Genomic DNA, 26,041 nt, shown 5'->3' with positions numbered 1-26,041 from the left:
ACCGCTAAAGAACACAGATATATGATCGGTGTAGTATTCAAACCTGTATAAAAGTAACTGTCTTTACTAGCAGCGGTGTGTGCTCCCATTTTTACTTCCTTGTACGAAGTAAAGGAAGAATTGTGATCGCAAAAAATTTCGGTTAGATTTCAACGGAAATATCCATTTTGACCATCCTTGAATCCATTTTACTAGTTTCGGCGTGACGTCTGTACTTACTATGTTTGTATTGTACGTACATATCTCCCATAACTCAAATGATTAGCCGTAGGATGTTGAAATTTTGGATTTAGAACTGTTGTAACATCTCGTTGTGCATCAGCCCTTTTGATTGCAATCACTGAACCAAAATTGTCTAAAAAAGCCCAAAACTAAAAAGAAATTGGATTTTGGACGTTTTCTAAACAGCAGTAATAACCCCTCATTGATAGCTTTTCAACGATAAGTGGTGCTTGTTTTTATTCGTTCCAGAGTTATAGCCAAATAAAATTTTAATTAATGAAATATTTGGATCTTAGAGGAAGACACATCGGTTAGAATCGGACTTCATCTCCTTTTTTAACTTTTTTTTGAATTTAAATATATTGATTTATTAATAATTAACCTCTGAATGTAAAAAAAAGTTTATAATAAGTAATAATTCAATAATAATAAAAAAAAAGAAAAATTATCAGAAGTTATTAATGAATTAAAATTTTATGTACTTTTCATTTTAAAAAAAAATGAATATGTTATTTAACAGGCGTACAAATAAGTCATGTGGTGTCCACATCAGAATTTGTGAAACATCTGATTATTCGTTATTGTTTTCATTTTGTTGATGGTTAGATCATAATAATTTAAAAAACATAATATGAGATAGTTACAGGATATACATTTATTTAAAGAGTAATAAAAGGACTTTTATTCTATCCTAATATTTCAGGTAAGATTGTTGAATTAATAATTGTAGAAATATTTGATGTTAATAATTATTATCTTAGCAATTTTGTAACTGTCCACTTTATTAAAGATTTAGTTGATAGTATCTCACTTTCCAATGACAAGTTTAAATGAAGTGCACCAAAAAATGTGTATATGTAATTTAATAGGCTACAAGGAAGTTATGTTGTGTTCACATCAAATTTTTATTTTTTGTGAAGCGCTTCTTGAGTAAATGGATCTAAATGATTGAAGGATTGAACGATGCTTTGAAAGATTCATCTAAAGTTATATTTGTGCTTTGGGGATATAAAAGGAAAAAAATTGGGGGTTAGAGCTGCGTTAAAAAATCACAACTCAAGAAACATCTAAAAATGTTCAGGAATTTTAAGCTTTTTGTTGTTAGTACGCTAAATTGATGAACGTTATTTAGTTACAATTGGCAAAACATTTAACAAAATCATGTGTAATGAAACATAAACCATGTAAAATTTTCGCGGAGGGCTCCTCTTTTTTCTCGTTACGTATTATATTTAGTAAAATAGAAGAACCATGTGAAAAATTTAACATTATTTAAGTGTATTCTGTTTCTCTTTCTCTACATTCTCTTTCTAAAAACATTTTCTAGATGTAATAAATGTACAACTGCTAGAGCACAGAAAGTAAGGAGCCGTCTAATTATTTTCATGACATATTTAATGTAACACGGCCATATTGACGTTAAATATTAAATCCCACCTTAATTTTCAAATAAAAAAAAAGAAAACAAAAATTCAAATTTGATAGTAAGGTTAAGAAAGTATTCCATTTTAGACAGAGAAGAGCACATTGCTAAGAGTATTTTTTGCATCGCTCGTTTTAAAAGAAATTACGAATCTCTTGTAATATTTGGTAGAATAAATTATGTATTTCACCTGTGTTTGCTGCTTTTAATTATCAAATTGAATGTGTGAATTTTCATTTTATACAGTTTGATTGTGTTGAATCTATGGCTTTAAGAAAATTCGTAAGATTATGAGAAAACAGTTGTAAGTTTTAGTTTTTTTTAAGGGTCTGTTATCTATTTCTTGAGTAATTTTTTTCTTTTTTTTTAGCCTCCGGAATATCAACGTTAGGTATTGCTTCAGAGGCGGTTGAGATATAATGACAATTTTGTAGCGTTTGAAAATGTTACGCCTGGTCGGGATTCGAATCCGGGACCTCCGGCATGAAAGGCCGAGACGCTACCATTCGCACCACGGAAGCCGGCTCTAGAGGTAATCTAATCTGCTGACTTTAAGTTCCTGTTAATTGTATATATTATATAAAAATATAATGTATTATAAATAGAATATTGATAATATTATCAAATATGCATCCAATTTGTCTAATGTAAAATAATATTAAGTTTAATTTTTTTTATTTTATATGACTATTTTTAATACGTATATTCAATACATATTATTTAGTTTGAATTGCACATGTTATTTGCAATTCACTAATTCTGATTGGAATAAAATAATTATGGAAAATGAAGTATTATGAGTTTATAGTAAACAGTTGTTTCAAATAACCATTTTTTTCTAACAAACTCTGTCTTACAGCTAACCAAATATTACTTATTTTATAAATTAGCAAAATGCAAAGGTCTTTTCATTTTAGTAGGTAAAAATGAATTTTTTTTCTGTAAAGATGTAGGAAAAAAGTATTTTTTAATAGCAGTAAACTACGGCGTGTTTTTACTTCTTTATTTCTACCTACTTATTTTGTACGTATACATTTATCATTAAATTCAGTTTTTTTCTTATTTATTTATTTTTTGAATATAATCACATATCTTTTATTATGTAAATTCATAACATGACATTTTATTATCATTGTCTTTGATTAACAATAAAAATAAAATTTATGCAGATTAAAGGACATTAATACAACACATTAGCATAATAATAATTAAAATAATGTATGACGCGGAAGCAGTACAAGTATAGCGTATGACACATGGCCTTGATGAATGCTTCACTTAGCTATATTTGTACACGTTTCTGCTTTGGAATACCTCTAGCAACAGGAAAGTTTATGAAGGATTCAGGTATTAATGCTGTACAAGGTGTATACCCTTATAAGTTTGAATCTTAATATTTCACTTTAGTGTAAAGTACAACAGTCACAGTCTACTACTACTGCTTAATAAAGAAGTAGTCTTTTCACATTGTCCATGCTCAATTTGAGGTATTTAAGGACAGTTTTCCAGCTATCGGCCATTTACCAAGCACTGTTTTAGTCAAGAGTAATTTTTAGAAATGCAACTTAAAAAACTGTCAATTTTTTAAATTTAATAACAAAATGAAAACAGCAGTAACAAAGGTAACCATAATTATGACGAAGAGAAGGGGTATTTGAAACGAAAATTTCTTTAAACAACTTCTGCAAAATCATCTGGTAAAAGCAAATTATTTTTTAATGTAAAGTAATAGGATTGTGGACCTCCGATATGAATACTGAGTACATTGATATTTATTTTATTACAAAGATTAATTTATACATCGCCTGCACGAGTGCGAAACGTTTAATTGTTTTTTTATTTTCAAATATTAATTTAACCGGGAAGTAATAACAGTGGTTTTTCATTACTAGTTACAATTTATTACTCATCCCAACTTGAATTTACATGGTTTTTTTTTTACTTAATAAAATAGTCCAGTATTCATAATTTGTATTTTATAAAAAAAATGACTGGCAATCTGGAAACCAACCATTGATCCAAAAAAGCCCAAATTTGACGAGAAAGTTAAGAATAGATTAGATATTAGAGGTAATTAATAAGGAATATTTAAAAATTGATTGAATGTTTTATATAATCGATGCTTTTTTTAGTTATTTGATGAATAAATTTGTTACTGAAATGAAATTATATAAGTTAATAGAAAATTGATTTGGTTGTAAAATTAAACAACTCTCAATTTATTATCATTATTATGAAAAGAGTTATTAACTTTCACATTCTTCGGCAAAGATGTAGTGCACCAATACTTTGTAAAATAATGAAATTTAAAAGCTATGAAGAGTTAGTAGATTTTTGTGGTTTATTTTAATAAAATTATAATTGTTACGTTTTCATCCCCCGCTTCCTGACGGGTGCTGAAACCTGTCGGTGGTTAGGAAGCCCACAGAAAACTATGGTCACCAGACCATCACGCCACTCTATGTCACAAGCTGCTCCCTCGAGCAGTGTACGTAGCGTCTTCTAACCAGTCTGCACTCATACCTGACCCAAGGAGGTCGTGTCCGGATAGACTCTCTCAATTCTTGTTCGGATGAAAATTATTTTTAAGTTTTATTTAGCTTATATTTGCTATCTTTAAAGTTAAGTTATAAGTTATTGCTGCAATATTCTTTTAAACCGCCAAGATGGCGTACAATTAAATAATCCTTCAGTAATCAATAAGCTGTTATCTTCATTCATCACCTATGAACACATACAGTTTACCTTCGCTCTAAAATCTACCGCAACGCTGTCGACAAAGGGCGTCCCGTCGACGTCGCAACAATAATATATAATATTTAATAGATTTTAATACTGTATTGATTGATACACCTACATACATAATTTAATGAGGCTATTTGTGGTAATAAAAATTGCGAAAAAATATTCGTGTACTTCTTGAGGACAAAAGATTAAAAGAAAAAATAAGCAGTGTGTATTGTTCTTTTGTCGCTGAGCGCATATATCAATCAAGTAACAATGGTAATATCTGCTATTATTACTTATAGTTATATTATTTATTAAATTGTTTCATATTACTTGTAGCATTGGAATTTTTCATTACATAATATTAATCTTCTGTACCTCCTCCACTGAAAACACGTCTGATAGATTATACTAGTATATGCAAAAAAATTATTACTTCGGTATTCTTTGAATTTTTACTACCTGATTAAATTATTGAAAATCTAAAACAGAATTTTTAAATTCCAATTTTAGCAATCACAATATAAAATGTTAATTAACTCTCTCTAATTTGGTGATTATAATTTTCTCCGTAAATAAAATTCATTGAAATTTTACAGCAAAGGATTTTTTGTTGCGATATAAGTTTAGTAACGAAATTCCATATTTTAACTAAATTCATGAAAATATTATCTCCTGTTTTAGTGACTTGCAATCTATTTTTATTCAGTAAGTTCAGTACTGAAATATCTGGCTGCAATCATATTTGTTTTAATTATCTTCGCGATTGTTGAATTTATAAATTTAATGAAATGAAATTTTTATCACGTGTCACTGAAAAAAATTTAATGTTTAATGTACAGTTTTATGAATTATTATAAAGCGTAATGACCAAGTAATTATTAAACATTGCTTCCTTTTTTTATGGTGTACTTAGAGTTCAAAAATTTAGAAAAAACATGGTCTTCCACTCATCCCTTAATAATCTGATCACAATGTAATTTAACACACTTCACGTACGAAATTAATGAAGAATTCAATGATTTCACTTAAAAATAAATAATGTTAATTTTTTATAATTTACTAAAAATATAAGCTAAATGGTTATCAAAATAGATGGGGAGATTTTAGCAGGTATTTGATAATTGGGTAAAAAATATAAAACAATCGTTAACAGATAATATCTTAAAAATTATATATTTAGTTTAAAACGTGTTAAATTTCCAATTAAAATTACCTAGAAGTTGTTTCTAAATATCTTTTTCGCTGTTTACGCTATAGTTATTTTTCCTGAATAGCATCCAGGAATTACCGTTCAGATATTACTTCAGAGGATGATGATATGTATGAGTGTAAATCAAGTGTTTTCTTGTGTAGTCTCAGTTCGACCATTCCTGAGATGTGTGGTTAACTGAAACCCAACCACCAAAGAACACCGGTATCCATGATCTAGTATTCAAATCCGTGTAAAAATAACTGCTTTTACTAGGACTTGAATGCTGGAACTCTCGACTTCCAAATCAGCTGATTTGGGAAGACGCGTTCATCAATAAACCAACCCTGTGGGTTCACCTCCTTTTATTAGAAAATTACAATTTACTTATTTACAATTACGGCTCCATCTTTGAATTTTTTAAACAGTTTTAAAAATTTCACTTTTTTAAATTTATTATATCTATTTAGGGATTATTTTTTTAGAAATTATTTTGCTTGAATGGTTCCTTTGAATCTGGGTGCTCTAAAAATGAAAAAAAACCTTCTTCGCAAAATTAAAATTTTTAACATCGTCATCTGCCATCAGGGGAATAAAAATTCCGAAAAAAGATTGGAATATTGGATGAAAAATAGTTTAAAGATTAAAAAAAATTTTTAATTTATTTAAAATCAATTTTACTGAATATTTTAATAATAAAAGAAATGTTGATGCATGCGGTCCTGAATTTTCAAAGACAAAAACATAGAGCTTAAAATTATTGAATTGAAAACCTTTCTGGTGAGCCAGGAACGTTTTTTTTCTTTCAAAAATTAATTGTCGGTTTTTTTTTAAATTTCCGCTTATTAGATAATCTGATAATTTCATATTGAATAAAAATTGTGAGCATTCTCGTGACTGAATTATTGTTATTTACAAATAAATATAACAGCAGCATGAGGTAGCTTCTTTGATTTCATTAAAGCAGGAAGAATTTTAAAGTTATTTAAATTTTTATGTGTATAACACGTTTTTTTTTTTTTATTTATAATTCTTTTATTTTTCATTTTATGTATTGTCTTACAGTATTATCGACCAAATTCTGTGACTTTTTACCATCAATTTCACTTATATTAATTACATTTAAAATATGGATAAAAGTAAATATATGAAGTAGTGGTAATAGAAAATATATATTACTGACAGAAATATATTGTTACACTCAGTGTGATTTTTTATATTGCGTTTCTGTTTCTGGAGATTATTTTCTTATACAGTAGAGTATTATCACTATTAAGATGCGGTAATGTTTGTAATGTATGCATTAATACTAAATTAAATCAGATATAATTTGTATGATTCGCTTAAAAGTAATTTAGACGGATTAGTTTGCGTTTGTGTATACATTTGTATTCATGGGTACGTTTGTTAAATATGTGAGAAAATAGAAGAGAGAAATAAACAGTGAAATAAGAAAGAATATGTATGAGTGTAAATCAAGTGTTTTCTTGTGTAGTCTCAGTTCGACCATTCCTGAGATGTGTGGTTAACTGAAACCCAACTACCAAAGAACACCGGTATCCACAATCTAGCATTCAAATCCGTATAAAAGTAACTCTTTACTATATAAAAGTAATGATATATTGGTCTTTACCGTATAAAAGTAACTATCTTTACTAGGATTTGAACCCTGGAGAACTCTCGACTTCCAAATTAGCTGATTTGGGAAGACGCGTTCACCACTAGACCAACCCGGTGGGTTTTGTTGTATATGCTAATGAAATTTTCCTGTACGTTGTTTGACTTTTCAAATATCATGAAATATTGTTTTAATAATATTTATTTCCATTTTTAGCGTGTGAAAATGCCATGCCTGACTGTGATTCGAACCCGGGACCTCCGGATGAAAGGTCAAGACGCTACTACTCGCGCCACAGAGGCCGGCCAAATTATCTGATAGAATTCTGACTGAATATCTGATTGAATTATCTAATTGCAGTATAACTCTGCACACACTTTGATTTCGTTCAATTTTCTATCGTTGTACGAACGGTAATCTGTAAACAAAAATTTTATCGATTTTCGAAAAAAATTTCGGTATTACTTTGGTTGTATGGTAGAAGTGGAGTATGAAAATGAATTTTCTTTACTTTTAGAGGCATGAAAAGTACGAAAATACTTATAGTATTTAATTTATTAAATTTTTTTTTATATGCATATATATATATATATATATAGGCCTGTGTATAAAAGTTTGTGGCTCAAAAATCTCCAAAAATATTTGATCAATTTCATTAAAATTTAGGTATCATGTAGTAATGTATCTGAAGTTTTGCTTGTAAAAGTTTGATGAAGATTGGTTGACTCGTTTTTGAGTTATGCTCAATTTAAGGTCAAACAAATTTGAGTGGGGCAGTTGGAAGCGTAATTCGTTGTGATGTTGCAAGTTTGGAACGTTGACTTTTGTTTATCTGCCATACATAATGTTAGAAATATTAAATCAAAATAAACAAAATACTAAAATATTAAAACCTAATTAATTGCATTAATGAATATTCAATTTTATTGCACGGAACTGTGCAAGAGTTGTTTTTTTTAAATTAAAATAGTACACAAATGTAGGTCCTTAATTACTTCTTTTGCAAACTGTAAAACTGATTTTTTCCATTTTTTAAAGTATATTTGGGTCATGTAATGATGCACACTACAAACAACTCATATTGATTGAGAAAATCACATCTTAAAACATGTGGATCTCAACACCCTTACTTTTTTTTAAATTCTAACAATAAGAATTTTGTTATTAAAAAAAATGAAAATTTTTCTTAAAATACAATAACACCTTGAAAGAAAACAGTAATTTATAGATGCAAGACGTGTTTAAAATATTACAGATTAAAAATTAATCAGATTATAGAAAAAGATTATTGTTTCTAATTGTTAATTAAATAAAGGGAGCTGTTGTATTTTCTGACGTACATCTGGCTTATTTACTCTTTTTCTAATTAATTTCATTACTGTAACGAGAATATATATTTTTTTATAGATCGTTGAAAATTTTACTAGTTATATGAATTATCTGGATATATTATTCATAGATGAAATTTATCCAAGTATCAAAGAAAAAGCTAATGCGAGTCTTAGATAAATCTCTTAAAATAAACCTTAAACTTAATCTTAGGAAACATACCGCGATTTTTTGAGCCGGAAATCCTTTTTCAAACTTTTCCGTGAGCCAACTTTTGTTTGAAAATTGGATGTTTAATAAACGCATAAATCAAACAAGTTTTAAGGACCTTAATTCAGAGACGTTTTTCATCCTTATCGATTCACGTTAGGTATGCGGACTCAAATGAAATGAAGGTAACGATTAGACTGACCAAGAAGAAGTAGGAAAATACTCGTCATAAATATGTTTGTTGGACAGCCATCCATTATTAACATTATTAAACAGAGACATCCCGATGAAATAACTGAACATCGAAAAACGCATCTTTCAACCTGGGTTTACAAGTTCCTCATAAACCTTTCTTAGCCAACTTAGATTTCCTAAGACTTTCTTGAAAATTCAGTGAAAAGAGTAAGTTCATCAGGTTTTATGAAAGTCATCCTTGGTTGGACAAAGTATGTGCTGATGTCATCTTAGAAATATGGGATTCCACAGAGAAATTCCTGTAAGCAGATTATATTAACAGCCCTCTGAAACGGCTGGTCCTTTTCTGTTGTTAGAATAATACTTCAATTAGCACAAAATAAATTGATTTTCCCTCCTTCTTAGTGTAGGGTCAGAGTTTTTAAGAAAATATTTACGTCTTTTTCAAATTATAAAAGTGAACTTGTAGGCGCAGACCAAACCTGGATATATAAAAATACTGTTACGGGTGAGGTGTTTTTATACTAAGGTGTTTCGTTTCCTGTTAATGTAAATCAATCTTATATGATTAGTAATTGATATAAATAATTTTATCCTTTTTAAAGTTCTTTCCTTTGTTTAATTTTAAAAGCATAATCCTATATTCTGAAGAACTCTTCTCAATTAATATTTACCATTTTTACTTATTCATAATAGAAAGCTTTTTCGATACTGTCTTCCTTCTACCTATCACTAGCTGATTTTTTTTTTTAATTATTGGGAAATTAGAAGATTTTTTATGTCTATCTATATATGTGCAAAATACTATCGAGATAACTTTTTCTTTATTTTAAGAGAAATTACTTTGTAATAGAATAAAAAGTTTTTTTTCTACTTTCTCATAATTTTGACCACCATAGGTGACTTGGAATAAATAAAAAAAGTGGAAGTATAATTGAAAACAAGAAAATTTAATTGAAAACACTGTTCAGGAAGAAAATCTATAAATAAAGTTATATCTCTTTGTTATTATAAAAAATATTATCTTTGCGAACGCAGCCTAAAGAAAAAGTGTTGAGCCATCTTATGAAACCAGGTGCAGTCAAGTTTCCATTAGTTTTACTATAATTTACTTCAAGAAAGAAAGATCCATTCCAGTGGTACTATAAATATATTACACGTACTAATCTTAACTTTCTCTGTTGGATAAATTTTTTTTTCTCATTGTACAAACAGTATCAGTGATCTTATTACCAGCTGTGGCGTATTCAGCTAAGTTTTAAACAACTTCCAAACTTATGAATAAGCTTATAAGTTACAAATTTAGGGCTTAGTAACAACCCTTAAACTTTAGTTAGATAAGTAATTGTTTTTATCGTAGTCTTTTTTTATTTATATTAACCAAATTATATGTTGTTACATAAACTTAGCAGAAAAGTAGTTTTTAAATAAAGTAATTAAGTTTAAATAATTTTTTGAGTGATTTTTTTCCATAAATTTCTAAACAAATCTAAGATAATCTTTTCTAACGGGGATTTTATTGCTATTTTGGCCTCAGTAATTATATCGCCTTCCGCTAATAAAAACAGTAGTGAATTATTTAAAAAGCTTACACGAGCTTTATTATGTATGTTTGTTATTACTAAAATATTTAATCTTTTTTACCTCTATGAAGTTATAGTCATAAGATTTTTACTATTTCTTTTATATTGCTGTATTCTCCAAAATATGGCTAATTTTCTTTTCTAGTTGTTTTTTTTTTGTTCTCTGCCAAATATTAATACGAGTAATAATTTAAAAAATTACCTAATTTCCTAATTTATTAGATTTCATATTATTTTAGATGCTAGTATTTTACATACTGTTAACAAAGTACGCTAGACTTCCACTGTAGTGACAGTTATTCGTAATGATTTATCTCAACACTAAATGCGCATTTCCTTGTCATATATTTGTAGAAACATGCAAGCTGCTATCTAGCGAAGGACAATTTTCTCCTGTACTTTATTGTTTTCACCCTTACTTCTTAGGTATTACAAAATATCCCGTTATGATCATATTGGATTAATTAAATAAATACAATTTTCTATTATTACTTCGTTTTTTAAGCATTTTACGTGTTTCTCGCGCTAATTTTAAAACGGTGTTTTGGTGTACTCCTTGATCAGAATTTTACATTCAAGGAGCAAGTTCAGAGTGTCGCTTAGAAGGCGTGTGATACCTTCTTCGGCATTCATTGGGTGGTTTACCCCGATTGGGGTCTAAATTTTATAACAATGTAAATTTTGTGTAAAGGTGTATGCAAGGCGATTATACTTTCCGCAGCACCGGTTTGTGCAAACACATTTAGCTATTAAAGCTACCGCAATTTTCTGTTGAGGGCTCAGCGTCTTCATTTACGGAGGGGGGGCTATAGGACTATTTGTCGTGAGGCAGTTTTAGTTAGTAGCGCCGGTATTAAATCGATTGACGACCTTGCGTCAAAACGTCAGTTACGTTACGCTGCGAAGTCAGGTGAACTGACTGCGCAGCATATTCGGGAAATAGAGGAGGAAGTTTTTCGTATTTGGCAGGACAGATGGGATGAAACAGCAAATGGGCGGTATTCGAATGGTCTCTTACCAGACATAAAGATGTTGAGAGTCGCCTTGTGCATCTCTCCGAACCAGCACGTGACTCAGTTCTTTTCGGGGCATGGCGCATTTTGGGACAGGCTGGCTCGATTTGGTTTAACTGTCTCGGGTCAGTGTTCTCAGTGCTTAGTATCGGATGATTCATATCATGTGCATGTGCTGTACGTCTACTCAAAATATGAGTTTAGGCGTGCAGAGGTGGTCAGGGAGCTTAAGGGTATCTGTTCGAATCTGTATCTGCAGGCTAACTGGAAAGTTAGAGATGAGTGACGGGTTAGTGAAAGATTTGTAAGGTTTTTAGCGCTCGAAAGGACTTCAGAGGGTATTTAGTGTAAAATAGTAGTCTGGGTGGCTACGGATCCGTCTAGTTGCTTTTCCGCCAGAGTAGGCGCATTCGGCAATTGTGCCTGATTGTTATTTAGTATGTTCGTGGGTTGACTGGCAATTTTAGTTGCTTTAGTATGAAAGATCAAAATTGCGATGTTGGGAACACTCTTTGAGGGTGTGAAATTAATGTTTTCTTTGAGCTCTTAGTTTTTAATACTTCCTTTTTCCTGTTTAGCCTCCGGTAACTACCGTTCAGATTAATACTTCAGAGGATGAATGAGGATGATATATGTATGAGTGTAAATGAAGTGTAGTAGGTCTTGTACATTCTCAGTCCGACCATTCCTGAGATGTATGGTTAATTGAAACCCAACCACCACAGAACACGGATATCCACGATCTTGTATTAAAATCCGTGTAAAAATAGCTAGCTTTACTAGGACTTGAACGCTGGAACTCTCGACTTCCAAATCAGCTGATTTGGGAAGACGCGTTCACCACTAGACCAACCCGGTGGGTTAAAAAAAGGTTTATAGCTTTATTTGTAAACTTTTATTAGTTATCAGTTTTTTGATTCGGTTTAGTTTGAAAAATTTCTTTCGTTAGTTGATGGTTTTACCACCGATGGAAATGTCTTTCGAGTTATTTGCATCGGTGCCATCCTGATAGATGCCGTACTGATGACTGAAATGTAATCAGGTATTGAGGGTCTAGAAGATGACATCCAGTAAATCCCATCAGGTCTATGATCGGAGGTGGTGGTGTGGCGACCAGGTTCGTCACAAAGCGGATGTCTTCCTTAAAGAGGCCAGAAGAAACTAATTTTAAAATTACAGAATTTCTAAAATTATAAAAAATAATTTCGCATACAACGGTATTCTAAGATACCAATTGGAACTTTGAATAAAAATTTTAACCACGAGAAAGGTTTAATTTTTTCTACAGATTAAATTTGCTCTTATATAATATAAATTAAGGGATTAAAATGATTTTTTAAAAGTAATGTTTTTAAATGTGCTTTTTATGAAAAAGACACATGTACAATAAAAGAGAGAGAAAGATTATAAAGAAGCTTTACATTACGGTATTATAGGTGATCTTTAAATTTATATAAAATACAAATTTGAAAGGATTTAAGACTTACTGGAAAATTCTAACTTTGCGATATATTTTTTTTTTTTTTAATCATGACATTGAGGGTATTTAAATTATTTATTTTTAATTTATTTAGGTTAAACTTTTTATAGTCCATTTTTTCCCCTATTATTTATGCAATATAATATTTTTTCAGCCTCCACAAAGCACTGAATTAGAGAAACACTCTTACTTTTACTTTTTTACTTTATCATAAAGTTTTCACTGAAGAAAAAAATCTTCAGTGATTTTTTTCTTTTTATAAAATTTTAAATTCTTTACATTTACAGATTACTCTATTATCTTTTACAATTTGTAAAAATTGTTGGTTAAAATAAAAATTTATTAAATTTTCTTAAAAACATTTAAAATAAATTAGAACAAATATTTGTTCTAATTTATTTTAACCAACAATTTTTACAAAATGTAAAAAGATAATAGAGTAATGTATTAATATAAACAGTCTAAAAATTTATAAAAAAAATATCACCTGAAGATGGGCTTAGGCCTGAAAAGTTATGATAAAGTAAAAAAATAAAGGTAAGAGTGTTTCTCTAATTCTGTGCTTTGCGGAGGCTGAAAAAAAAAATTATATTGTATATAAAGATCATTTATACTCGTATATAAATAAAATAAATTATAATTCAACCTTACCAACAAATCGTCTTTGTTTTTCGAGTACTTTCGGTCATTCGACCATCATCAGGAAAAGTTTTCTTTCAATTTAAAAATATTAAAATTAACATAAGTAGATTAAAAAGTTTTAAAAAAATTCAAAAATATTAAAAATCATAACAACCGGTCGTCATTGTGTAAAACTAATTGGGCCCGTTATGTTAGGAAAGTCGCAGTTGTTGTGAATGTTAATGGTTAGAGCGATAAATAGATTAGGTACCTCGACAATTAATTATTTTTTTGATTGTTATATCATCCTCGAATTTGTGGTATAATGTTGTAAAAAGGAATAAATCTTTTAAAATTCATTAAGAAATCCAATTTGAATAGATCTTATGGTAACATAAGATCGTAAACATTAAGACGTAAAAGTAGGTAACATATTGAAATCCAAAATTATTAATAAAATGGAAAAGGTGAAAAAGTGTATTAAAACAAATAAATAACTAAATAAAATTAATCTATGTTTTTTTTTTTAAGAAAGATAGATTTTTACTTTATCATTTAGATAAATCTACAAAAAAGTAATATATTGGCAATAGTTAAGTTCAGGGGGATGTTATTGTTTTCTATCCTTTTCCAGTTTCGTATTACTATTAGTCATCTGGTAGCAGCATGCCACAATTTATCACTTTCCTACAGTCACGTTAGTTAATCTCACACTACTTGACAATCTAGAGATAAATGAAGATTTTAAAACTTTTCTCTTCATTTAAAGAACATTGCACCCAAAATTTTTTAATTTTCTTATAATTTGATATTACAATTTTCATTATTTTATTTTTTAGATGATTTTTATTTTTTAATGTAATAATTAATACAACTCAAATAGAAAATTGAAGATTTATTATTCTACAATTAGTGTCCAATAAAAGTTTTATTTTAAATCAGATAAAAAGATTAACAAATTAAAATTAAAAGATTTTGTATAAAAAAAAAAATTGAAATTTTATTTTTTTTAAAATTATAATTAAAAAATATTTTTAAACAAAATATTAAAATATTCTATAAATTGTTTTATTTTTTGTAGTGTTATTTAGAATTACATGAGAAAACTAGAAAAGGAATTTATTGTGACTACAAGTGTTACAAATATTGCATACACCACTAATTAGTAATAGGAAATGTCATATCTTTATTTATAATACGAGTTCATACTCGAGTTATAAATAAAGTGTGTTTACTCTGTAAGTAGTGCAGTCATCTCCATTATTTACGGAAAAGTAGTAAAAAAAAAAAGTTAATGAAATAAGAGAAAGAAGGTAATTGGATATAATCATTCAGTTAAAGTTTATTTTACGGAAAAGATAGGAAAATGTTTTATAACGAAGGAGGACTCAGATGACATAAATTCTGATTGACGAATAAAATTAAAATTTTTCTAAATAAAACAACTAATTTTATTAGATTTAATTTTACTACTTTGCCAACATATCACTGTGAATAATAACGTCTCTGACACTCATTAAAAAGTTTCTCGGTCCGAATCCTTTTCAAGTATTTTTTTTATGAAAATTCATTTCATATAAAAAAGGAAAGGAATAAATTAATTAGGTGTAGATCTGTAGTTACTGGAGAATGAATTATTAAACAAAATGAAATTTTTGTGTTAGAAATTTCAGATTAATGTTATGTTTTAAAAGATTCAAAATAAAGATTAAGAAAGCAAATAAAAAGATTTGTAGAGGCATAGTATTGTTGCAGATAAAATGTCCTAAATCGGCGACAGAAGTTTTCCGAAATAAAGATAAGAACGTGAGGCGAAGGATTTGTATACGCACTTTGCCCAAGAATCAAGCCTAATGTAACCCCAAATCTTCATTCATCTACTACAGGTTTGTTTTATACGTCACAGAAAAATATAGGTGCAACCTCTTACTACACACTTGTCTCTTGTGTTGTAGAAAACAATTACGTACTGTCCATTTATAAGGTCTATAGCTTCAAATACGTCTAACACTCAGATTGTTGACCCGAGATGGGTGAATTAACGTTCCCTGTAATACCCATGGTACTGTGTAAGTACAGATTTTTCTCAAGGGTGTAACTGAGCCAGAATTAACCGGGTTTAACTGATCCAGGGTTAACATTAGATTTGGGTAAAGTCCCCCTACTTTAGCTAAAACTAGTTTCCCTACAGCTGAAGTCCCTACAACTAGTTTCCTGACCTCTCTACGGTCACAAAACTATAGATGCAGACCATCTGGGGACCTGCAGAGCTCTGGCCCACTCGTAGACGAATGATGTAGTCCCCGTTTACATAGAAGCCTAATACATTTTTAGAGCGGTTTGAGGTTATTTTACAAATAACTCCATTATCGGTTAAATAATAAAACTTATTTCCAAAACAATCTGTATTTAGCAATGTTATCTACATATATAATAAAATATATATTCCTCAGCGCGTCACAAGATGGCTCAACAGCCAAGAGTTGGCGTTGGCTAGTAAGGAAATAAGTAATATTTTCTTTAATTTAATTTTGTTTGCCCTTCATCTATTACTTAAACTGCTGTCCAAAGTTATCCTCAAAGCTGTTTTTTACGTACCATGTACTTATATGACTTTGAAGTATAACGAATTTGAGCCGAATGTTGCTTAAATTGAAAATATGTATAATTTAGGTGTGTGCCATGGATGTTCCTTAGCGTAGTAACTAAATGAAATAATTGATATGCCTATTTCTATTAATAATCCTAGTTTTATTAAAATTTAATCACAATTCAAAAATAAAAAAAATAAAATAAAGTCATAAATCTACCAATGAGACAAAATTTAGATTCTACGTACCTGTTAGAATTTTTCTAATTGTTTTGTAAGTTTATTTTTTTTTATTTATGTAGGTTAAATATTTAAAAAAAATATCGTATATTAAGAAATATTTTCATATTTTGCAATTAAAACTGGTCTTTTACGTTACAATTTCATTTACATGAAGAAAAATGCAGTTGACATTTTATAAATTAAATCCGTACAACCACATTAAAATTATGTTTTATGTACATTTACAAGTGAAAAACAAATTCCAAACAAAGTATCAAATTTTTTTAAAAACATTTACCTCAATATTATTACTATTGAATGAAAACCTGTAGAAATAAAAAATTAATTAATTTTTTTTGAATAATAAATTTTTAATAATATATTTTTAAAAGGTTTTTCTTTGAAATACAAAAATATTTTTAGTATTTTGTTAATAATTACACTATTTTTTTTTTTTTTTGTATAAACGATGAAATTATAAAAAAATTACGAAGTACGTATAATAAACTTCTTGCAATAATTGAAATTATAACTTCTAATCAGCATTAATAAATTATTCAATTGTGATTCTATGTTCCTTTTTTATCACTAATTCCTATCAGTCGTCTCTGAAGTTTAATATTAAACTAATGCCAACAGGGCTATGTGCAATACGATTCTGACAAGTCAGTTTAAACTTTATTAAATTCTTGCACATTGGGGTAAAAACACGGAAATAACTTATTACTTACTTTTTTACTTTTTACTTTTTTTTAAATTACATAGTAGTATTATAAATACTTTTTTGTCAGATTTTATTAATGAATTTCAAAGTAATGTCAATCGTCTTAAAATTAATTCACAAAATTTAGTTTTTAAAATAAAATAAAAAATACAGTTCATTTCGTTAGAATGTATTTTAATTTTGTTTTTTTTTTTTTATTATTTTACAAGAAAGATGAAAATTATAACGTGCTAAACTTGCATTATGGTTTTATTAGCATGCCTTTTATAACATGTTATGTTACAAGTTGATAGGCATTTGGCTCTCTACTTATTAAACACAAGCGATATGAATGTACAAGTCTTGACTAGTTTGTAGGTATTTTGTATAGAATGGAGTTATTAATTTATCCAACTAATTTATTGTAGAATGTATAGAAAATATTAGGTCATTTAAAACCGATCTAATTTGAAATACAATCGAAATTTTATTTTGATAATTCTTTTACAATATAATAAACTATCTCCGATAGACTTATAGGGTCGCTTACCCAAAAATGAATTTCATCGGTTTAAATAGTCAAGCATAAATGAACTTGTAACCTGTGGATTTTTCTCCCTGGGATGCAACATGGTCATGAGCTGACTGGAGTCCATTGAGCATAAAAAAATAGCATGTAAGCTGTTGTTATAAAAGAATAATATAAATTCAGCAGACATATTTCAATATATTCCTCTTTTTACAAAAAAAAAAAAAAAAATTTATAACAGTTGATTCAATTTATGTGTTTTAGCCCTCACCCTCTCGTTAACAAATATTTATGTTTCCACGTATGTAGAACTTATGTTTTCCGATGGAAATTTATATGCAACCGAAAAATACAGGAAACATTACAAAACTGAAGCAGTGAGTGTATTTAATAAAAATGATTCTTTTATGCCATGTTATTTCAATTAATCGTTTCTTTATTAAATATTTATATTTACTTTAAAAAAGTGAAATTTGAAAGCGTGTAATATAAAACATATGTATATAAATAAATATATAACACATTTCACCAGGATATTCCGAGCTAAATACTAAAGTTTGTTATTTTACATTTAAATTTTTATATATTACTGATTACAGTTATCAAAATGTGCTTGTTTTTGTAAACTTACACACAGCTGCATGTGTTCAGTTGTGCTCTATTCATTGTATAGAAAAGAGAAAGAGAAGTAATCACAAGAATGGTAATGAAAAAACCTATAACATCAAGTTATAAAACTGTAGTTATAATATTTGTGTTTGATGTATAGTTCTTAAAGGTAATTTGCCTGTTTAATTATAAATCAATTACTTATTATAAATGTAATAATTGAGTAATTATGCAATAGACTTGAATATCTGAGATCAAAATTAATAAATTTAAATTAAGAGGTTTGCTTGTCAGTATATTTTTAGTTATAATTTTACATAAAAAAAGAAGAAAATTGGTTATATCTTTTAATAAAAGCAATTGATCGTCATTAGTTATACCGCGCAAAAAAAGGAAACTTTCAAATTTTTCTTTTCAACCTTTAATGTGCAGCACCGTATTTCAGTGCATCCTAATAGATGAACCAGCATCCTTTTACGAATCAGTGCATCCATTTTTTTAATTTTTAATATTCATACAACTTATCTTTCCAGGGGTAGATTAAGTTCAATTTTTTTTTGTTCCACAATTAGCTGAATGTAAAATTTTAAATGTTTTTGAAAAAAAAAGGAAAAATTTTAAAGAAAATGATATACGCGATATTTCTTTTTCAAAATAAACTGTAAAAATATATTTAAAAATCCCAATCTAATTTTAACATATCGTATTTCAATGTTTGTCCAATAATAAAGAGTTAATTATAATACAACTTTTTTTTTTTAGGCTATATATGACAATGTATGCTTGTAATGCATATATTGTGTCCATGCAGTCCCTGAAGTTTTGTGTAGTAAAAAAAATATTTTGGAAAAACTTTATTTTTATTATAAACCTGTGCCTGACACTGCAAAAGTTGCTGTGATAATTTTATATTTGTGTTGTTTTCATAACTTTTTCTTTATTTTTCCTGTTTAGCCTCCGGTAACTACCGATTGGATAATTCTTCAGAGGATGAATGAGGATGATATGTATGAGTGTAAATGAAGTGTAGTCTTGGTCAATTCGACCATTCCTGAGATGTGTGGTTAATTGAAACGCAACCACCAAAGAACACCGGTACCCACGATCTAGTATTCAAATCCATGTAAAAACAAACTGGCTTTACTAGCACTTAAACACTGTAACTCTTGACTTCCAAATCAACTGATTTGGGAAGACGCGTTAACCACTAGACCAACCCGGTGGGTTGTTGTTTTCATAACTAATGTAAGCTTTGCTTACTTACTTAAAACAGCAAAAAATTTGTTCAAGTTGCATAGAAAGGAACACCCTATAATTACGTTTTATTTTGGAAGCCCAAGTCCTCACCGAATAGCATTAATAAACAATTAAGAACGATGTAATTACTTATAAAATGTAATTTCATAGCTTGTCTATTAAAAGTAGGTTTTTATAATCGCCGATCTCCGTAGCGCAATGTCTCCAAAGACGTCACGGCCTTTCATTCGGAGGCCCCGTGTTCGATTATCGGTCAGGCATGGAATTTTCATACACTACAAAATTTCAATTCATATTTCCATGCACAAGCTTAAGCTTATATAGTGAATTAATCATCCAGAAGAAAATAAAATAACATATAATATTTACCTCTCAATGCTCATTGCTGTGAGTGTTAAAACAGAGCATATTGCTGAAACGTTCTGCATGTAATGCACCGTCTTGCAGAGCAATTTACCCATTGTCCAAGTGTACGAAAATAATTTTGCCACCTGAAAAACGAACAGATATTATAAAATAATATTTAATAGAATCATTATCTAATTTTAGACGTATTGTTACGTTTAATGTGTATAATAAAAGAAAACTTATACATTAGTTTTTTAACTTTTCTTCCGCTCTGTAAGATTTCATTCAAACAGATCACTTTGTAAAGAGTGATCAAACTTGATGACACAATCAGTAGGACCATTCAACTATACAGACATTTATGTTCCTAACTTATAATGTTATACTGTGAGTTGTATTACGTTCTTTATCAACTAAATATTTTCAGCCCAACGTTTGATCACCAAAGAAATAAAAAATAATTTTTCACCTATTTAATACATGTGATTAAGCCTTGAATAAATTATCAAAAAAAAACACTTTATAATATAAGCAGATTATACATTTTTAACTACTTTGAGACATTCCGTTGTCTTCCCACATTTTTGTCTTATTTTCGTTTATATAATTAAAAAAAAATTACATTATGAACATTAATTACTGACGAAAACCAATTAACGATAACTACATTGGTTGTAAATGTGCGTTATGCTTTCATTTTTTGTGGCAATCAGGATGATCTCGTATGTTAGCTGGAACTTTTTTAAATGGAGGTTATATTTTGTAGATGGATCCGTTTATCTTAAGAAAGTGCTTTCAACGAAAGTAAATATACTTATGGTATTAACATCGTATTATCAAAAACGACGAAAGAAAATCAATATATACCGTTGCATCATTTTATCTTTTAAAATGAAACGGATTTTTTCAAACAATGTTATTGAATTTGAAATAGCTATAACAGAGTGCGCTAGAAGTATTTAAGTATTTACTTTTAATAATTGCGTAAAACCACTTTATTAAATACTAAAAATATTTTAGTACTGAACTGAAAAGTTTATGCGATGTACACAGTGAAAATTATTCTAGTCGTGAAAATAATGGAAAAATCTTTTTATACATATGTCCTAAAATACTTCGTTTGCAAGTTATGGTTATCAAATGATATTTTGCTTGGATTTCACGTTGTAAAAAAATTTGATGTGGACAGCATATGACTGACTTTCTTGTACGTCTATTAAATGACATATACAAATATTTTTTTTAAATTGAAAAGTACATAAAATTTTATTTCACTATTATAATAACTTATGATATTTTTCTATTTTTTATTGATATTATTGAATTATTATTTAACATATTTTTTTTTATATAATCAGGAGGTTAATAATTATTAATAAATCAATATATTTAGATTAAAAAAAAGGAGATGAACTCTGATTCGAACCGATATACTTTCCCCTTGTAAGATCCAAATGGTTCATCAATTAAAATAAGTACCACTTATGATATATCGTTAAAAAGCTCTCAATCAGGGCTTATTACGGCAGTTAAAAAAATGTCCAAATTCCGAATTTTTTGGACACTTTTGTTTCAGTCGACTGCAATCAAAAGGGGAGATGCACAACTAAATGTTACAACAGTCCTAAATCCAAAATTTCTACATCCTACAGCTAATCGCTTTTGAGTTATGCGAGATACCTCTCGATTTTGAGTTATGCGAGATTTTGAGATCGCTTTTGAGTTATGCGAGGTACGTTATGACGAATCTAGTCAAAATAGATTCAGGGATGGTTAAAATTGATATTTCCGTTGAAACCTGAAATTTTTTGCGGTCACAATACTTCCATTACTTCGTACAAAAAGTAAAAAACAAGATTTTTACCTCAATTTATTGGTTATCACCTCAGATTTTGCAAATATTACTGCAGATACGATTCTGGAATATATTTTCTTAGATTTTTAGGTCAAAAATCGTAAGAAATGACTAATTAACGTCCTAAACATTTCTGTACGACCTCATTTCACCGGGTATTTCAACCACAATTCCAAGGGAAATCTTTCACTAGTCGTAACTCGCATACGAAGCTTTTTAGTACATATATATGTTTATATGAATTTTTGTACATTTTTTTCACCAGTAGAATAGATTACGAAGGTCTCGAGAGAACTTTGTGTTACATTCTGTGTGTGTATACAGGCTATTCACGAAGAATATAACAAACTATAAGGACATGTTTTACTGATGAAAATAAAGTAGAAAGTAGAATAAATATAGGTGTAGAATAGCTTCGTTAGTGGGTTTCTACTGACAAAATAGTTGCCTTGATTTCTGCACGTTCGGTAAAATAAAGCCGGATTGTAATTCTTAACCCAACGGGTTCGTCTAGCTGTGAATAGGTCTTCGCAAATCAGCTGATTCGAAGTCGAGAGTTTTAGCGTTCAAGTCCTAGTAAAGAAATCCGTACCTTTATACGGATTTGAATACTATATCGTGGATACCACGATTTGGTGGTTGGGTTTCAATTAATCACACACATCAGAAATGGTCGACCTGAGGCTGTACAAGACTACACTTCACTTACACTCATACATATCATCCTCATTCATCATCTGAAGTAATAGCTGACGGTGATCCCCGGAGGCTAAACAGAAAAAAAGGAAGGACTGTAATTCTTGGAACCCCAATCGAGGGTTTTTTTGTGGTTTTATATAAAATCTGACTTGAAAGATTGGAAAAAAATTGATTGATCAAAAAGAATTCTTAAATATTTTAAATGGTTAAAATATATATTATCTCAAAGCAAGTTTATATCAATGTTTAGCCAAAACGTTTTATGAGTTAATAAAATTGTTCTTACAATCATCAAAGCCAATACTTTATAACATTACACTTTAAAACAAATGTACTGATATGAATAAAAAAAAAACGATGTATTTTTTATGATCCAAGAATTTTGTTATTTTTTTCTGAAGCTGATTTTTTTAAAAGAAATTATTCAAAGTCTTCTCAGTTATCCTTTATGATGCATTTATTATTAGTTATTTTAAAAGACTAGTATAAAATTAAATATATCGATTTCATCCTACAAGTATGGCACACGAAGAGAAATGAATAAGTTTAATAAATCATTGAAATAAATGTTATTTTCTAAATTTATTTTTTTTTTTGGTGATCCCCGGAGGCTAAACAGAAAAAAAGGAAGGACTGTAATTCTTGGAACCCCAATCAAGGGGTTTTTTGTGGTTTTATATAAAATCTGACTTGAAAGATTGGAAAAAAATTGATTGATCGAAAAGAATTCTTAAATATTTTAAATGGTTAAAATATATATTATCTCAAAGCAAGTTTATATCAATGTTTAGCCAAAACGTTTTATGAGTTAATAAAATTGTTCTTACAATCATCAAAGCCAATACTTTATAACATTACACTTTAAAACAAATGTACTGATATGAATAAAAAAAACGATGTATTTTTTATGATCCAAGAATTTTGTTATTTTTTTCTGAAGCTGATTTTTTTAAAAGAAATTATTCAAAGTCTTCTCAGTTATCCTTAATGATGCATTTATTATTAGTTATTTTAAAAGACTAGTATAAAATTAAATATATCGATTTCATCCTACAAGTATGGCACACGAAGAGAAATGAATAAGTTTAATAAATCATTGAAATAAATGTTATTTTCTAAATTTATTTTTTTTTTTTAGTTTACAGACATTTTTATATTAATAACGGACTGGTCTAGTTGTTAACTCTCATCGCAGATCACTTGTTTTAACAGTAGATTGTCGAAGTCAAAGGTTCTGGGGTTCAAATCTTACTAAAGGTTAGCTGCTTTTATGTGGATTTGAATACTCGAGAGTGGATCCCGCTGTAATCTGACTGTAAGGATGTAATTAACCACAAGTGACAGGAATGGTCAACATTAGTCTACCAGATTATCCCTAATTTCATGTCATATATTATCATCCTCATCACATAGAGTGGGGGAGGGGTTACTTATTGTTCCCTAGTTGAACAGATTGCAACGTATACATTAGGAAAATAGAAATAAATATATAAAAAATAGAATAAACATTTTTTTATGATCTCAATACTGTAAAACATTTTTTTTTTTTGCTAATAATTTAATAAATAACCTTAAATAGATTAAAATAATGGTTAAATGATGTACATTTGTTATTTACCCGTAAATATATATAAATACAAGTAAACAAGGTAACCGTATGTTTGCACTAACGCCGTTGACAACTCGCTAAAACTGAATTAAACGAGTTATATGCATTTGTGCTGTAATCTGTGGTTGTTTGACGTATCCACTTGATATATTGTTGAACGTACAATTATTAATAGCACAACTAAATATGCTATTTCGAAGAAGGAAAATTTTTACATGTACTTAACCCTTGGGAGCTACTTTTAAATTAAAAAAATTCCGGTAAATTTACGTAGTGTTCATAAAATATAAAAATTATAAAAATATGTTTCTTTATAATACAAATTCTTTTTATTTCATTATGCTTTTTCGTTTTAATATTTTTTTAGTGTTGCCAAAACTTTACATTTACTTGCTTTTATTTATTTTTAATACGTTATTTTAAATCACTAAAAAATTAAAATAATCTTTGTTTTGGCTTTTTTTATTTATCTATGATTTTAACATCGTACATTACACGTAAATGTACATTAAAGTTTATTTTGTAAAAATTTGTTTTATTGTACAAAAATGTGTTTGAAAACCCACAAAAACCGTTTAGAATATATTTATTTAAAATGTAAAATTAGATTATCGCTTTAATTTTTGCCATTAGAAAAGATAGAGAAAGAATAGATAGCGTAAACGGTACTCAATAAATATCAGATAAAAAGAATTTAAAGGCTGGAATGATGGTAATACAATAGAAAACTTTCACATATTTTTAATAAAATTAACACTTTTAAAGTTTGTAGAATCCTATCCTCATATTGATTGTTTAATTCTATCTTTGTTCAAAATTATAGTACCAAACATTTTACTGGTAATTTCAATTACCTAGTTTTGTTTATCACAAGCATTTTTTAAATTCTTATTTCTATTAAACTATACTCATAGATTATGATTGTTGTTTAAGTTGTAAATTTATAAGATAATATATTTTTGTAGTTTATTATATGATTTTATGTGTAAGATATGTTGAAGTAATCTACAAATCAAATTTAATTAGAAGTTCAATAAAAGGCGGCAACTTTACACTGTATTTATTTAAATATGTTTTGTTTATTTATTTAATTAATAATTTATAAATTAGAATAAAAGTTTACGTATTTCAAAGATATTAAAAATTATTTCACATTTCAATAAAATTTGACAGAAAAGATTAGAAGTATTTTCACTAATTGTTTTAAAGCAAAAAACCTACCAGTTTTAGTATTCTTTTATTTTTTTCCCAACCTTCCCCCCTCCCCCTCCACCCAACGGATAGGATTCACAACAAAGCAAAGCACAGCCCAGGGGATTGTCTACTCAAACGAGCCTCCCCATCCACCGGTCATAAGTCTAGTCCGACAGTTCAGCCCGCCGGTTAGATCTTTTCATTGCCTGCCTCTAACCCCTATGGCGGGGTATCCAAGCCGGACTATGTCGTTCCTGGACACCACCCCAGAAGCCGGGACTCGGTCTTGATGCCGATGCCTTTAGCGTGAACCCTATGCAGGGCACTCACACCGGGTCTCGGTCTTACCAGTTTTAATTAACTCATGTCAACAATACTATCCTACTTAGTAAAATGAAATTCTTAGTCATATTATTTTTTACAACTTTATCAATAAACCAATAATTTTGTATTTTAAAAAAAGTAATTTTTCGTCTCCTTTTGTTTAGAAACGTTAACTAAGTTAATTTTTCAGTGAAAAGTAACCTTTTAGTTCGTAGGCTAATTTTGTTTTTGTGGAACCTATACTGTATTCCTTTCGACCTAAAACAGATGCCTTAGTAATCTGTTTCTGGAAAACTATCGGTTCGTAGCAAAACATAAAAATAAATTCTCTATGGTATTACAAGTGAATATGAAATAGCATATGTCCTAGAATCATAATTCCAACTACTTACCGTTACAAAACTATACTCTAAAGAATGATGAGAATTGGATTAAAGTTGTTGCTCTTCGCTAAGTTTTTGGAATCATAAGGATCGCGCTTTCCAAAAT

At 28.7% G+C, this 26,041-nt stretch overlaps 1 protein-coding gene across 5 annotated transcripts in view; it reads right to left on the bottom strand.

The window, feature by feature from the left end:
• LOC142326132 (QRFP-like peptide receptor) overlaps positions 1–26,041 on the bottom strand; it is an 807,760-nt gene that overhangs the window by 205,967 nt on the left and 575,752 nt on the right. For all 5 annotated transcript variants that reach the window (XM_075368335.1, XM_075368334.1, XM_075368332.1 and 2 more), the window contains exon 3: positions 19,893–20,014. In XM_075368335.1, the coding sequence (XP_075224450.1) occupies positions 19,893–20,014 (122 nt within the window). The remainder of the gene's footprint in view (positions 1–19,892; positions 20,015–26,041) is intronic.

Source organism: Lycorma delicatula, chromosome 6 (genome assembly GCF_047948215.1).
Source record: "Lycorma delicatula isolate Av1 chromosome 6, ASM4794821v1, whole genome shotgun sequence".
Lineage (NCBI taxonomy): Eukaryota > Metazoa > Arthropoda > Insecta > Hemiptera > Fulgoridae > Lycorma > Lycorma delicatula.
Note: the sequence above shows the minus strand (reverse complement) of the source record. Positions and strands in the feature narration are given on the sequence as shown.